This window comes from Prionailurus viverrinus, chromosome D1, assembly GCF_022837055.1.
Source record: "Prionailurus viverrinus isolate Anna chromosome D1, UM_Priviv_1.0, whole genome shotgun sequence".
Taxonomy (NCBI): Eukaryota; Metazoa; Chordata; class Mammalia; order Carnivora; family Felidae; genus Prionailurus; species Prionailurus viverrinus.
In genome coordinates this window covers 40271716-40287993 of record NC_062570.1, presented here as the reverse complement: position 1 = coordinate 40287993, position 16278 = coordinate 40271716, and the positions used below count along the sequence as shown (strand labels likewise).

The 16278-nt window shown below is 39.2% G+C and overlaps 1 protein-coding gene across 3 annotated transcripts in view; it reads left to right on the top strand.

The window, feature by feature from the left end:
- DEUP1 (deuterosome assembly protein 1) overlaps positions 1–16278 on the top strand; it is an 82280-nt gene that overhangs the window by 9469 nt on the left and 56533 nt on the right. For all 3 annotated transcript variants that reach the window (XM_047823855.1, XM_047823853.1, XM_047823854.1), the window contains exons 3-4: positions 9847–10018; positions 11658–11753. In XM_047823855.1, coding sequence (XP_047679811.1) covers positions 9847–10018; positions 11658–11753 — 268 coding nt within the window. The remainder of the gene's footprint in view (positions 1–9846; positions 10019–11657; positions 11754–16278) is intronic.

Here is a 16278-nt window from a genome sequence, read left to right as displayed (position 1 = left end):
AGCCGCCAGCCAAGGTGTTCTACAGTCTAGTAGAACTGAAGACTACTAAAACTTATGCTTAGTAACCTTTGACAGGCATTTCTAAATAGGAATTACACAAATGCACTGAGCAGGCCTAAGGTCAACATAATACATATATAGAGTCCCTAAATGTATGAATTCTGCAACGTTGCTTTTACAAATGTTTCTTTCCTTGTATAAGTGGATTCACATATAATGGATTACTTCTTTAAAATATCTTTTCTAGGGGCACCTGGGCAGCCCAGTTGGTTAAGTGTCTGACTCTTGACTTTGGCTCAGGTCATGCATGGTCTCTTCCTTCGTGAAATCAAGGACCCTCATGGGGCTCTGCACCGACAACCCTGGAGCCTGCTTACGATTCTCTGTCTCCCTCTCGCTCTCTGCCCCTCCTCCACTCTCACTCTCAAAATAAGTAAATAAACTTAAAAAAATAAAAGAAAATATCTTTAACTAAAAAAAGAACATTTATCCGGATCTTTCTTTACTTAGTCACACATGTATGTAATTTAAGAAGTCACTTGGTTCCTTATCGTGGTAATCAAAAAACAACAATCTCCTGTTCCCTCCCCAGAGGCAGTTCTTTTGGCTGAATCTTTTGGCATTTATCTCTATATCTCTAAATAACATGGTTTTCTTGCTACTTCTTGATTTTTTTCAGTTTTAGGCGTTATCTATTGACATCCACAGTGGTTATTTTTCCTGCCTGCACTACCTCATCCCCACCACACACATGGTCGCACACACGTATATGCCCACGGTCTCTCTCTCTCTCTCTCTCTCTCTCTCACACACACACACACACACACACACACACACACACACACTTCTCTTTCTTCCATCATCCTCTCAATGCACCATAATTTTGGTTGGATCAATATTCTGTTTGCCTAGTTATGTCTTTGTAAATGCTCTTCGCCTTTGAGCCATAGCATACTGGGATGATGCTTCCTTCCCTGCATAACATTTTGTTTTCTTCCGGAGTTAATAACTCTGGCGTCTTAACTATTACTTTTTGAAGTTTTCTTCTTTTCTGCCAAATTTTCTTCAAAAAATCACCTTCTGTTTGTATTTGAGCAAGTTGGTTGAAGTGCTTTTCTCAAACGTCCATGATCCCTGACTGCTCGCTCCTGTGTAAGATGGCGGAGTGGAACCTGACCAGAAGCTCCGCTGGGCGTGGGCGGGGCTTGTTGACGGGGCTTCTCTACTTGTCATCGGCTTGTCTCTTTCAGTGCCTGTCTCAGGCTGATCAGATTCTAGAGAACACTCTTTTAAATTCTCCTACTTAGAGGGTGTAAGTTGGGCCACCAGCATTTACCCTCTACCTAGCTGGGTTGCTTCCTGGCTTTTTCTCTACTGCTAGCTCCCATTATTTTTGTGCTCGTAGCTTAAAAATATGCCTTTGCTTTTTTTTAGTAGAATTTGGGAAGGGAGCAAAATGTTTATGTTCATCCGTCTTCAACCGAAAGCCTCATTTTTCTCTAAATCATTTACTCTACTTTTTATTCTGTGACTTATATCTTAGCCATTCATCTCGTTCATGGAATCTTATCAAATCCTTCCTAAAAATCTGCTGCATGATCTGCCGATTTTTTAAATCTGCCATGAAAGTCGTATTTTCAAAGAACCAAGACAGATGGATATTAAAGTATAGCTTCTCACGTCTAATTCAGAAAAAACCTTTAAAGCAGTACTCTATGTGTGCATCTTTTTTAACCTTTAAAGTGTTCTTTCCCTCTGAGATATATTAATTCCTAAACACAACCATACTTCCCAGTTTCTTAGTTTAATACAGTTTTAATTATAATTTGTAAATAAAAAATTCTATAAGTCAATATTTTGGTAGTTTAATAAATTGTAGTAAAGTAGTCTTTTTGCGCATTGAAAATTCTTTTTAATTTGATTGATTCTCTTGCCTTGTGAATGGCCCAGACTCTACCCCCATTATTCTCCCTCCACCCTTTATCCCCAGCCACACATAATCTTTTCCAGAGTAATCAAATTTGACAATTTCTAGTTTCTAGTTTATCTGCAGAAGAAGCAAAGTGAAGTAGACCTGGAGTAAATCCCAATATTATTTCATATTAACACACAGAACCATGGCATCATTCATAATAAGCTACATATGCATTAGTTTGGATTCTGTAAGCCAATCTCTAGGACAATTAAAATTCCCTCTTGCTAAAAGGTCTATCTGGGGAAAGACTGCCGTGTTAGTATGTGTGAGGATAGTCATTTAATCCCTTTTCTATTTAAAACTAGAATAGAAGTCATTATACAAAAAGTTTCAAGAAAAAATTTATCTGTAATACAGGTAATACAATAGTCATTAAAACTAGAATGAATAGTCATTATACAAAAAGTTTCAAGAAAAAATTTATCTGTAATACATGTGTTTAGAAGATCCTCCACTCTTTTTAGAATGTAAAAATATGAGATTTAAAGTTTGTATATACCTCGAATTCTGATGAAACATTGATAGGGAGTTGGAAGCTATCACATTGCACATTTTATTTCTCTGAATGTCTTTGATGAGTATGATGGAGGCCTTTAAAAGTACTTCTAAGCATGCTTTTTAGGAATAGTGGGATTTATACCTCCTCTACATATCAACATTAAGCTTATTGCAGATGAGGGAGAAGAATGGACCGAATATGAGCCACCATCTCAAATGTGCAGTAAAAATAGGCATTGTAACACTGCTAAGTCAGCACACGCTAAGGATGACGGTAAATAGCATTTTTTGGACAACAAGAAAAGTGCTTGAGAAGAGCTATTTTTAGCTATAATTTAGTAACTAATTTTGAACAAGGGCAACTGTGAAATTCTGATCTAGGGGTCATAAAGTAGAAGCCTTTCACTTTACTGTTTTAGGAGGAACAATCGAGTGAAGAGCAGGCAGACATCTCAGACATGTCTGTGGAAGTGGATTCTGGGACTTCTGGGAGCTCTCCCATTCCATACTATTTAAGTTTCTGGTGTGGTGCGGTATTTGGGTGCGGAATAAGAATAGGTCTGTGAGCCACCACAGAAAAGTTAAATTATACTGGTATCACCAAATATATAGCAATATAAGTAAGACAAATAATACATTACTACATTTTAGAATGTGTTTCATTACAATATTTTGGAAAAGTTAAGACCCAGTATGATTGCTTATATTGCTCATCAACCTTTTGAAAACGCATTTCCTTAGACTATTCCGTAGTCTCCTTTTTCTCTTCTGTCTATGCTTCCCTTCCTCATTCCCTCCCCTTCTTCCATGATGACTTCCATATTTATTTTTTAAGCCTGCCCTTCTCTCTCTCAAGCTGAAGATCCATTTCTATTCTGCTATCTATGTCCCAAAATGAACTCACTTTTTTTTAAATGTTTATTTACTATTGAGAGAAAGAGAGAGAGAGACAGAGTACAAGTAGGGGAGGGAAAGAGAGAGGGAGACACAGAATCTGAAGCAGGCTCCAGGCTCTGAGCTGTCAGCACAGAGCCCGATGCGGGGCTCGAACTCACGAGCTGTGAGATCATGACCTGAGCCGAAGTCAGACACTTAACCAACCAAGCCACCCAGGTGCCCGAACTCACTTTTTTTTTGTGGACTTGTTTATCCATTTTTATTTTCCAGTTTGATGATGGGTAGGCTGACGCCGCATCCCAGTTTGCCCAGAATAATCACTGCTTTATACCTATTGTCCTGGCATAATTATCATTAGTGCCCCTTTCACTTTCAGAATTGTCCTAGTTTGCATAATTGATCATATGGTCACCGTGTAGCAGGATTCTCACACAGAGAGTCATGACACCGAGGCTTTTCTTTCTGGGAAGCAACTTTATTCCTGCTGGCACCCCTCCATTGGGTTTGTACCCAAAGAACTGAGCCCTGAATGCCACATGACCAAATTTTTTATATACTTTTTACTTCTTCGTCTCCCATATATGGTAACACACAAACATGCAGTCTGATTAAATGGTCCCATGTTACAAGGTCATAGGGATGTTGTCACGTATGTGTATAGCCAGGTTGCCTTGAGTTGTTTTTTTTTTTTTTCTTTCCTTAGGGTGGGGACCCTACCACAACCACAGCCATCTGATAAAGGTCTGCTCTTGTAAGAACCAGGATGTAAGCCTATATGTGAAAGGACTTTGGAGTAACATACATGTCCATGGAGACTGGGTGAATTGTATCTGATGGACATGTATATTACTCCAGCTCTTTTTACTCTGCATGCCTCTCCACGTTCCCTTCCCCTGCCCCCTCCAACACACCGGCCACTACTACCTCCATTTATATCATCAGCTTTCTATTTTGCTTTCTTCATCCTTAAATTTCACATCCTGATATTTTGACTCTAGGCTCCTCAGACTGTTTTGTCACCCTGCAAGTCTCAGTGTGCCCCCTTCCTACTGGCTTAAGACTTCTGTCCTCTGGGCACCTAGGTGGCTCAGTCGGGTAAGCATCTGACCTCAGCTCAGGTCATGATTTCACAGTTCATGAGTTTGAGCCCGGCATCGGGGCTCTCCACTCTCAGTGCAGAGCCCGCTTCGAATCCTCTGTCTCCCTCTCTCTGCCCCTCCCCCACTCTCTCCTTTTCTCTCTCTCTCTCAAAAATAAATAAACATTAAAAACAACAACAACAACAACAACAACAACAAAAAGACTTCTGTTCTGACCCCAGAATCCTTCTCTCGTGAATTGCTCCCAAGGATAAACCCGACAGTAAGGGTCAGGGTTTGTATGTCTCAAGTAGTGTATCAGTTACAATCCACCCAGTCTCCAAAGCTAGAAGACTTGGAGTACTTTTTTCTTTTTTAGTGCCTCATTCAACTTTTCTAAAATAGGAATAATAAGTCCTACTTTATGGGATGTTGTAAGGATCCGTGAGAGCAAGAACAGGAAAGCAATTAGCATAGCATCAGTCAGCATTTGACTAAAGGAAGAAATGAAAATATAAATAATGTTAGTGCTCAGCTCTGTGAAGAAGGCTAAACTAAGCCTTTTGTATTTTATTTTAAAGTTCTCTAGATTTAGGAGCAAATATTGATGCTGCTGAGACAGCTCAACTGCTCTTAATTATCTCTGAAAAACTGAAGAAAGGAAGACATCCTGGAAGATGAGACAATTGAATTTCAAAAGAGAATATTAAATTTGACAGAAAGCTGGGTTTAGCGTAAGCCTGAGTGTGACTGGATCTTCGGTAATACTCTGGAAGGAGCCGTGGGTGGCCTGCGAGCATCCGGAAGAAGCGGGGGTCACCAGGACTCCGCACGGACACGCCCTGACCGCTGCAGACTAGGTCAGCCTTGGCTCACAGGGCTCATATGCTGGTGCATCTGCAGGCATATTGATAGAATTTTATTTGGACTTTGCCATGATATTTTACAGGGCTTTTCATGACATTTTTATGGGGAGAGGGAGAAAAAAATTGTAAGGTTAATTAAGTGGGTTAGAAACTGATTATAAGAAAAGAAATAATCAACGGATCCCTGTCACCCTGAAGGACTTCAGAATGTAGTAGAATGCCATAGAGCTCTGTCCTCCATCCTGTCTTTCATGATATTTTACAGTCACTTGTATGAAAAAAACATTTATATGTAAAACAAGTAATGCTTCTCAAATCCGCAGCTGACACAAAACAGGGAGGTAAAGTGAATATATTTTCTGTCAGAAACAGGATCCCGTAAGCCCTTTTACGAAGGCTTCTGTGGTAACCCATCCTGGCCAAATCTGTATTCAGTACCCCTCCTTTCTAGTCCCAGAAGAGCTCCATGTATTCATCAGTCTCTTATTGTGCCTGTCTTGTAAGTATCTCTGCACAGGCAGTTGGTCTCGTGTCTCTGTCTTCCCAGTTCCTCGCACAGTGGGCAGCAGTCGCTGAATGAATGTTTGCTTCATTAAAGAACCAGGGCTAGGGGTGCCTGGGTGGCTTAGTGAGTTGAGCGATTCTTGATTTCAGCTCAGGTCATGATCCCAGCCAGGGTTGTGGGATCGAGCCCCGTGCCAGTCTCTGCACTGAGCATGTACCCTGCTTAAGATTTTCTCTCTCCCTCAGCCTCTCTCCTCTGCTCGCATGCATGTGCGCTCTCTCTCTACCCCCCTCTCTCTTTCAGTTTTTTTTAAAAAAAAGGACCAGTGATAGCAATCTACATTGAGAGGCTGAAACTCTCACACTGAAATTTAATAAGGATATATATAAAGCCCTGCTCTTGGAGCACCCCCCAAAAATGAAACAAGCACAAGATAGTGGCTTTGTTTTTAGCATGCATGAAAAAAGATGTTTGGGCAAAAACAAAAACAAACAAACAAGCTCACCTTGACATGGTATAATATCACTGCTTTGCCCTTCCCCCTCCCAGATTCAAAGCTAAGGTGATCCTCATCTGCTTGAATAAAAGTATAGATAGCACCTAAAACAAAGGATGTGAGAGTCCCCCTCTACACTGATTAGACCATACCTGGGGGATTAAGTTAATGTTCTGAACGGTATATTTCAAGGAGGAAGTCAACACAGGAACTTGTTCGGTGGAGAGCCATCAGGATTGTGAAGGAGAGCCACCAAATTATGAAAATCTTACCATAGTCATTCACTTTTTCATTCGTTCAACAAATGTATGTTAAGTGTCTAGTATTTGCTAGGCAGTACACTAGGTAGTGAGTGGTGGAAAAAAAAAGAAATCTCTATGAGAAATTGAAGGAAATAAAGATACTTGTGGAAATAAACAAAGACACCCAAATGAGAACAAATGAAGCCTACTTATTGAAAGCTTGATCTAGCAGAGGCGTCAGCAGCCATCACTTGCATCTGGCAGAGTCTCGAAGGCGAGGTGGGAAAGCTTCACAGTGAACAAAAGAGAAGGCTTCAGGTATGCTGTCTTGAATGGGGGCTGTTGGCACAGGGAAACTGGAGGCAGGATTAGTAGAAGCGGGGCATCCTATGTGATTGATTTGAGGAGCGTGTTTGGTTTTCTTTCGTTGGTCCTGAGTTGGAAGTAGGGGAAAAAATTAAGGCAGCTCTCAGTCATTGACCACATCCTGACAATTCTAGGAGTACTGCTGTAGAGGTTGTGGGTGAGAGTCTGTTAACGTAGGTTCCAGCCATTCTCTGTCTGAATGTTCAGTATCTATTCTTGAACGCTGAGAAAACTTGGCAGAAGCCAGAGGTACACTGATAGCTGTATTTGACATATTGATAACTGTATTAAGTACTCTTAGTCTACTGTGTTGAAAAGGCATTTGTTGTGCATGGTCCCGGTGGATCAAATTAGAATAAGTGGATGAAAAAGCTCTTCAGTATAAGAAAGAACTTTAAGAGGGGCGCCTGGGTGGCGCAGTCGGTTAAGCGTCTGACTTCAGCCAGGTCACAATCTCGCGGTCCGTGAGTTCGAGCCCCGCGTCAGGCTCTGGGCTGATGGCTCAGAGCCTGGAGCCTGTTTCCGATTCTGTGTCTCCCTCTCTCTCTGCCCCTCCCCCGTTCATGCTCTGTCTCTCTCTGTCCCAAAAATAAATAAATAAATAAATAAATAAATAAATAAATAAATAAAAGAAAGAACTTTAAGAAACTCATCGCTGTCTAGATGCAATCTCAGACAGTGGTTTCCTGGTAAAGGAAGCATTCAGACCTAGGCTGGATGACCTGTTGGCAGCGATATTGTGAAACAGATCACAAACCCTGGTGTGCACCAGAATCACTTGATATCTTTGTTAGTGATGCAGAATCTTGGACTCTGTTCTAAACCTCCTGAATCTGACCAGTAGGGCATCATAGATGATGCTATTAAGACTGTGAAAGGTATACAAACACTGGTTGGACAAGATGACTTGTAAAACTCCCTTCACCTTGAGTCTAATATCCTCATTTTTGCACAGCGTAGTCATAATCAGGAAAGAAACCATTCACTCATTTATTTAATAATACTGATGTCACTACTTTCGGCCTGTATTTCAATTCCGTCCACGTAGTGCAGTCCTACCTGTCCAGGAGATAGTGAAAAGAAGAGCTCACTTGTTCATTTTTCAAAAATTTATTGAGTATCTGCTATATGCTGGAGTGCTGTGCTGAGCTCCAGGAAGATGGTGATGAGAAGGGCTGATACAGTCCTTTTGCGTTCAGAGCTCACGATAGCAGAAAAAAACAATGTGTTTACAATAAAGGGTGATACATGTTGTTATGAAAAGAAAACGGTGTGAAAACTATTCTTTTCGTTCTGTTGTTTTTCCCCCACATCATAACTCCAATTAAAATTCCATCAACTTATTTATAGAGGAATTAGTACTTCCTTTCCTCAGGTTTGTTTTTGGTTTTAAGTAAAAATGGGAAAGGCTTTGGGCTTTCGTCCAGGAATGCCAGAAGACTGTAGAATTGCACTTTGTACTTAAAAGCTCTCTGATGACAGAACTGGTGAGTCTGCTTTGAATAAACCAATCACAGGAATATCCCATGTTCAGGCTGACTGGGCATTTTAGAAAGTGACTCTGGAAATTCTGAGTTCTTTGGGTTCTAATACCTGTTTCTGACCCTAATGCAATGGAACTAATTTATGCTGTATGTTTCAAGCAAGTTCTTATTCAGTGCATCATGTCTTTTGCTGTGTGGTGCGCAGAAGGGAGCTTACGATGGGAGACAGCTGCCTAGGATCTAGATCTGGCTCCTCTACTAATTGATGTGTGACCTTGACCTCTCTGGGCCTGAGGTTTTTCAAAATGCTAAATGATCCTTAATCACCTCTGAAATTCTGACCTGGTGAAACTGAATGGAGAAAATATTATTCTTCACCTGCCTTTCCCTCCTGCCTTCCTCACGCCTACACAAATGTAGTAGAGGCCCCATCACCACCATTGAGTGGATCCTGAAATAACTTGCTTTCTAATCTGGACATTTGTGTGTTCCTTAGGCTGAAACCTGAGGCTTGTCCAGTCTGAATAACTGGACTTATGCCAGGTCCCTGTGGAATGCGTCAGCTTCTTTGAAGGAGAACCCTACCCTAGAAGCACAATAGGCATCTCCATAAATCTAGCTCTTACCAGCAGTTTTGTTTCGAATATAAATAGACCCTCCAAGACCCAAGATATTGCCCCGCATCTGACTAATAATATCACCATTATCTAAAGACTTACATTACTCTGCCCACACCTGCCTGATCAGATTCCTTCCCAAGGGATACCAGCGAGATCACGCCAAGTTCCCTTCCTGGAGGAGTAACTCTAGCTCAGTTAGTATCCTTGAATCTGGTCCTACCTAGCCTGGGGTTGCCCTTCTAATCCTTGATAGGCAAGACTGAAGTCCCACTTTGCCTGCATCAAATTTACTCAAGTTATGCTAGACATAGGTACATGTGTATTTACATGTAAGAGCACTGAGCCATTTTTCATAATTAGAATTTGCCATCGAATCAGCCCGCTCTAAAAATTTTATTTAATTTTATTTTTTTAGCTAACTTTCTTTATTGCAACCTTGTTTCTGACATAATCCGCATGATGTGTTTCCACTTTAGGACTCCCTTGTCTATGTCAAAACTTTTGGCTCTGGGAGACCCATACACTACCACCTACACTAAGAAGAAAATACAAGCAGTCACTTTAGCAATGTATTGCATTATATTATGACAGCACCTATACTTTAGAAAATGTCATTTTAAAAAATGTACTGTATATTCACTGAAATTAGCTTTCAGTTTTAATATAAAATTTATCCCCAGCTTTCAGACTTCTTCCTGTTTAAATAATTGAACAATTTGAAGAAATAATTGATCAAGCTGTTCAGAGCAATGGAATAATTTTTCCCGTCCTCACATTTCACTCTTTTAAAATGTGCTTTACTTTTTGACAATTGCCAGAGCTTCTCCTTGTGAGGCCGAACTTCAGGAATTAATGGAACAAATTGACATCATGGTAAGCAACAAAAAATTGGACTGGGAAAGGAAAATGCGGGCTTTGGAGACACGATTAGATCTTCGGGATCAAGAGTTGGCAAATGCACAAACTTGTTTGGATCAGAAAGGTCAAGAGGTACCGAATATATGTGTTAATAACATGTTAATTCCTCAGACTGTTATAAATAATATTCCCTCAGAATATGTTTTTCATTATGTATCCTTTTTATCGGGCATCAGCAGTAGCATTTATTGCTAACAATTCTGTCATAGCATGCTGAATGTGTTCTATCAAATAAGTGACAATCAGAACCTAAACCCATCCAAATTTGCTGATGCAGACAAACATAAAATGTCAGTGCCGTCTAGAAAAGTAAACAGACATTCAGTATATATGTGAAATAAATATCGTTTGCGAGCAAAGATGTCAGTGCTTTTGCAGCTGTAGAAACAAAGTAGTTGTCCAAACTGTGTCTTTGGACATGGCCGAGTTCAAGAGCCTTTTCTAATCTACTAGAAGAGTATTTCCTGAGAGAAGTCAAATGCCAAGACACGATTGCAGGACAAGGGAGAAAAGTGTTTGGTGAAGGGGGTGTATGTGTATATCTGGGCACCCTCTTAAGAGGGGTGCTTCCCAGCCCCTGTAAGGCTGCTTACAGTCCTGTTGGTGGTTGTAGAGTATCTGAGTGCTCTGGGGCTTCTGGAGGAGTTCAGGAAAACCATACACTTTACCTAATGTGGACTTTTGTGTCTGTGAATTTTTCTTTTGGGTGAGGCATAAGAGAAGGTGTTTACATTAATCCTATACTAAAACATCATCAGTCAACTTGTTCATCAGGCATTTCTCTACCTTTATTGGCCTCTCAATAGAACTTAGTTTTTAGGGGCGCCTGGGTGGCTCAGACGGTTAGGCATCCGACTTCAGCTCAGGTGACAATCTCACGGTTTTGGGTTTGAGCCCTGCATCCGGCTCTGTGCTGACAGCTCAGAGCCTGGAGCCTGCTTCGGATTCTGTCTCCCTCTCTCTCTGCCCCTCCCCCACTCACGCTCTGTCTCCCTCCATCTCTCAAAAATGAATAAATGTTAAAAAAAAAAAGAAAAAAAAGGAACTTAGTTTTTCACATAGTTAACGGAGTTCTTGTTTGGCACAGTTAACTTAGTTATTGGCACCTGGTTTCCCTCCGTAGTAGAGGCCGGTCATCAGACCTGGAATATGCAAGGGACTGTTTTCTTACTTTCATATCTGTGATGACACCGACGTGTCATCACAGCAGGTGCCTCACCTGCTTTTTAAGCAGACAATTTCTGTCAGCCAAACCTCTAAGGACTCCTCTTAGATATTATTCCTTCCTTTCTTATAAAAATGTGATCATTGCTCCATGGTCCCACCAAAGCAGAGCTCATTGAAGGCAGTGGAGACAAAAATAAAAGCTGAGGTGTATCCGTAGAGGTTCTGCCTGAGTATGATGACATAGCCTCCTGAAAAGATAATGCAAAGTAAATTCTAAACCTTAATTTAAAGTGTGATGGTGATAAGGATCTTTTGTCAAACATCCATACTGTACTGTCCGAATGTGTGCCCAACGGAATAGTGCTAGCAATGTTTGGTTTTGTGACTTTAATTATTAATAGCTATTTTAAGAACTGTAGTACAAATATTTACTCTGGTTTTGGTACAGCAGTTTTATTTAAATTGTACTCCTTTTTTGCACATTTTCTGATTTTTGTCAGGCAAAATTTAGAAAAATCAAAATTAAATGTTTTTCTTGATGCAGGTGGGGTTACTTAGACAGAAATTGGACAGTCTGGAAAAATGTAACTTAGCAATGACTCAGAATTACGAAGGACAACTACAAACCCTGAAAGCTCAAGTAAGGAAAACTATTTTAATTTAATATCATATAATAATTTAACACATTTTGATATATGTTTTAACATATAAAATTATATTAGTTACTTTTTCATAAGTTGTAATAATTTTATTTAAATGGACTATTTTTAATACAAGTATAATTCTTATATTTTAACTACAGGTTATATGTTTGACCCAGTCTTTAATTGTTTTATTAGATTGCCTTTTTTATTGGACTCTCAGCCCTTTATCCCTTTAACTGTTAGCATAGTGCAAGACTGATACCTTTCTATGATATGATAATAATTAGCTATGTGAACAAAAGAATAATTTTGCTATTATGAAATAGATAATTGAAAGGATAAAACTGGTCTTTATAACTTGCTAGTGGTGGAACTGTTGCATAAATGATAGGTCTTCTGCATTGGGATGCTAATTTCTTTCTTATTTATCCCTGTGTCACCTCACTGTGAAGGCAAGCAAAAAGTCTTCTCTCCCTTAGCACAGAAAACATAGGGCAGTAATCACCTGTCATCTCAGGTCTGGTAGATGCCATGTCTTGCTTTAAATGAATCATTGGGAAATACTATTTGATTAAGAAATTTTTGAAGTGCAAAGATTTCATAAGTGATAATATAATCAAATGAGCCTAAAGTAGTTAATTCTTTATTACATAGCTTCTTATGGAGGTCATCAGCCATTAAGACTGGAATATGAAACATGATGCCATTTAATAAGTACACTATAATCTTAGACTAGCTCCAAAGTCTAGACATTTTGCCTGCAATTTACATAGCGGCCACTAGATGGTAGCTTGAATTATGAAACTAAATGGTTTTTCCTTGCTAAGACTCTAAGCAATCAACCAACCTTCTTTTTTGTATAAAGATAAAGCTTTAAAATAGCAATATATATATATATATATATATATATATTAAATCACTATAGGTCAATATAAATGGAGAGTCCACGATCTAAAATAAGTTTGAAAAAAATACAGCAATTGAGTTACAAGTGAAGATATCTCTAAATTATATTTAGTTGGTTCAGTCACTGCTTACCAAATCTTTAATGTCTGAGTTTTTTCACATCTGTTATTAAAAAGTTTTGAGACTTGCTTACAGGTGCTGAGCAGTTATTTAACATATGACTCCTTCCTATTTGATGCTTTGCAGTTTTATTCTATGACTTGGCTGCTGGCTAACCAACAAATATCCCTATGGCGGTTTCACAAAAATTTGTTCTGTGGAATGCTAGTATGAGAGTTTAGGAAATGCTGTTTACTTCCTCTCTGCCCTTGGACATTCACAGTGCATATTCAACAAACCCATTTAGACTTTTTCATCCATCATTTTCCAAAACATATTTGACCATGGAACGCTTTTTATTTTTCAAGCTAAAACCTACTTTACTATAGTACAGTCTTACAGTGTAAACACCGAAAACAGGTGTCTCAGAGAATACATTTTGAAAACACTACATTGTTGTTGAGAGAGCAGCCATCTGCTCCACTGCAGTTTAATGCTTCTCTTTTCTTCTCGTGTTAAAAGAAAGTTAAGAAGAGCATTAGGGAAGAAGAGCAAAAGAGAAGGAAAGAGGGAAGGGAAAAAGAGAGAAAAAGGAAAGTACTATGTACTTAAATTGGTTTGCATAATGGCTAGTAATATGTCATTTTTTTAACCAGAAAACGGTATCTCGTGGCAAACATGATGTGGTTGCTGCCAGCTCACTCTACTGATTTCTTCTTTGATATTCCTAGTTTATTTACACTTGCATTTTACTAAACTATTTTAAAGATATACTTTACCACACTGTTCCTTGAATAAGTCAACTCTGCCAAAACTTTCTCATAGAAATTGCTTCCTTTGTAAAAAGAGGTTATTTTCTTTTCCTTCTAACCATAATGATTAAATTGTGATTTAATCATTAAATCTATGATTTAATCTATGAAAATTTTCATGAAATCTATGAAAATCTATGAAAAATTTCAATTAATCTATGATTAAATCTATGATTAAATTGTGTATATATTTGAGATTTTCACTTCTGGAAAGCTGGAGTTGATTCTTTTAGACCCTGCTAAATAAAACTAGAAAGTCTGGACATTATTTATAAAATCACATAAGATTCTGAGAAGTGGAGAAAAGAGGCAGGCCAACTAGGACGTCGGTACCCAAAGAGCAACACAGTGGTGAGTTCCCTGGGATTTCTTTTTGCCCCTTGTATCCCAGTCTGGGTGACAGAGACGCTGACAACCCAGACCCTACAAGGGGCACAAACAGATAAAAAGAATCCCAAGGAATATCTGCTCTCTACAGCAGACCTGGGAAAGGCAGCCTACCAAGATTACACACTTTTAGATAATAACTGCTCTACTCCAGCCCAACACCACAGAAAAATACCTCAGCTCCAAACCACCCCACTAGCACAGACTGAGTAGACAGCCTTGGATTCTACCCTCACCAGCCTTTAAGGAGGTATCCCTGGCTCCCCAGCCTGGGTGGTATTAGAGAAGACTTGAGTGGAGAGCCAGGACTTTTGTCACCACTAGGTGTTAACAAGGCCCTCCCCAACCCATGGTGTTAGTGGAGGCCATGTGGAGAGTCTGGACTAGTATGCCCATTTGATGGTGATGAGGAACTCCCCCCTGGGGATATCAAGGAAAGCCTAATTAGGAGTCAGGATATTCACTGCCTCTCAGTGGTAATGAGGCCGCTCACCCTCACTACAGTTTCAGTGAAGGCCATGTGAGAAGCAGTAACAAGGCACCTATGCCCCTCTAGTCAGGGTGGTACAGTGAAGACTAGTGGGGATCCTCAACTCCCACTCCCACTCAGCAGTGGTAAGGAATGCCTCCCTCAGGTTACCAGCTGAGGCCAAGATCTAGACTCCCACCACCCAAGGCAGTGACGAGGCAGTGTCCCACTTTCCCTGCCAGAATGCCATCAGAAAAGGATGGCTGAAATACAGTCCCTAAAGAAAATCTAGTGTCTCATAACACAATACCCAAAATGTCCAAGTTTCAATAAAAAAAAATCACTCATCACACCTAGAAACAGAAAGATCTCAACTTGAATGAAAAAAGACAACCAAGAGAAGCCAACACTGAATTAATACAGATGTTAGAATTATCTGACAAGGATTTTAAAGAAGCCGTTATAAAAGTTCCTCAGAGGGCAATTACAAACATACTTGAAACAAATGAAAGTTTTAGCAAAGAAAAACTGTAAAGAATAACGAGTTAGAAATTTTGTCTCTGAAAAATACAATAACCAAACTAAAAAATTTCAATGGATGGGCTCAAAAGTAGAATGGAGGGGATGGAGGAAATAGTCAGTGCACTTGAAGATAGCAGAATATAAATTACTGGATCTGAAAAACAGAAAATAGACTAAAAAAAAATAAACTTAGGGACATGTAGTACTATAACAAAAAATTGGAAATTTGTGCCATCAGAGTCCCAGAAGGAGAAGAGGGCAGGATTGAAAAAGTATTCAAAGAAGTAATGGCTGAAAACTTGGCAAAATATGTAAACCTACAGATCAAGAATCTGGATGAAACTCAAACAGGATGAACACAAAGAAATCTACACCAAGACACATCATAGGCAAAGTTCTGAAAACTAAAAGACAAAGAAAAAAAATCTCGGAAGCAGCAAGAGAGAAATAACACCTTACCTACAGGGACGAATCAAGTCAGATAACAGACTTCTCATCAGAAACCATGGAGGCCAGAGGAAGGTGGAATATTTTTCAGTTGCTGAAGCAACATAAATGTCAACCCAGAATTCTATGTCCAGAGAAAATATCCTTAGGAATGAAAGGAAAATCAAGTCCTTCTTGAATGAAGGACAACTATGAGAATTTGTCACAGTAAACGTACCTCCAAAGAATGGTGAAAGAAAGTTCATTTAGCAGTAAGGAAATGATGAGGAAAGCATCTTGAGATATTAGGAAAGAAGAAAAACCAATGGGAAGAATTAAGAAATGGGTAAACATACTACTTTTCTTCTCTTGAGTTTTCTAAATTGTTTGGCAGCTAAAGCCAAAATTATAACAGTGTCTAATGTGGTTCTTAATGTATGTTGAGGAAATACTTAAGAGAATAATGCTCTAAATGGGTCAGGTCAAAGGGACATAAGGAAAAGTAAGACTTCTGCATTTCATTTGGGCTGGTAAAATGTTGACGCCAGTAGACTGTAGTGAGTTATGTAAATATAATACCTAGAGCAACAACTGAGAAAACTATTCAACAGATGCATTCAAAAACACTATAGATAAACCAAAATGGAATTCTAAGTAATTCTCAGATAACCCTGAAGAAGACAGAAAGGCTAAAATAGAGAAACCAAAAAACTGGAAAACAGAAGAAAAAAAACCACCAACAACAAAAAAGTAAGGCTTAAACTCTGATAGATCATAATTACATTAAATGGAAATTGCCTAAATACATCAGTTAGAAGATGGAGATTGACAGAGTAAATTAAGAAAGTATAACCCAACTATATGTCCTGCTCCAGAAACTGACTTCAGATATACCTATAT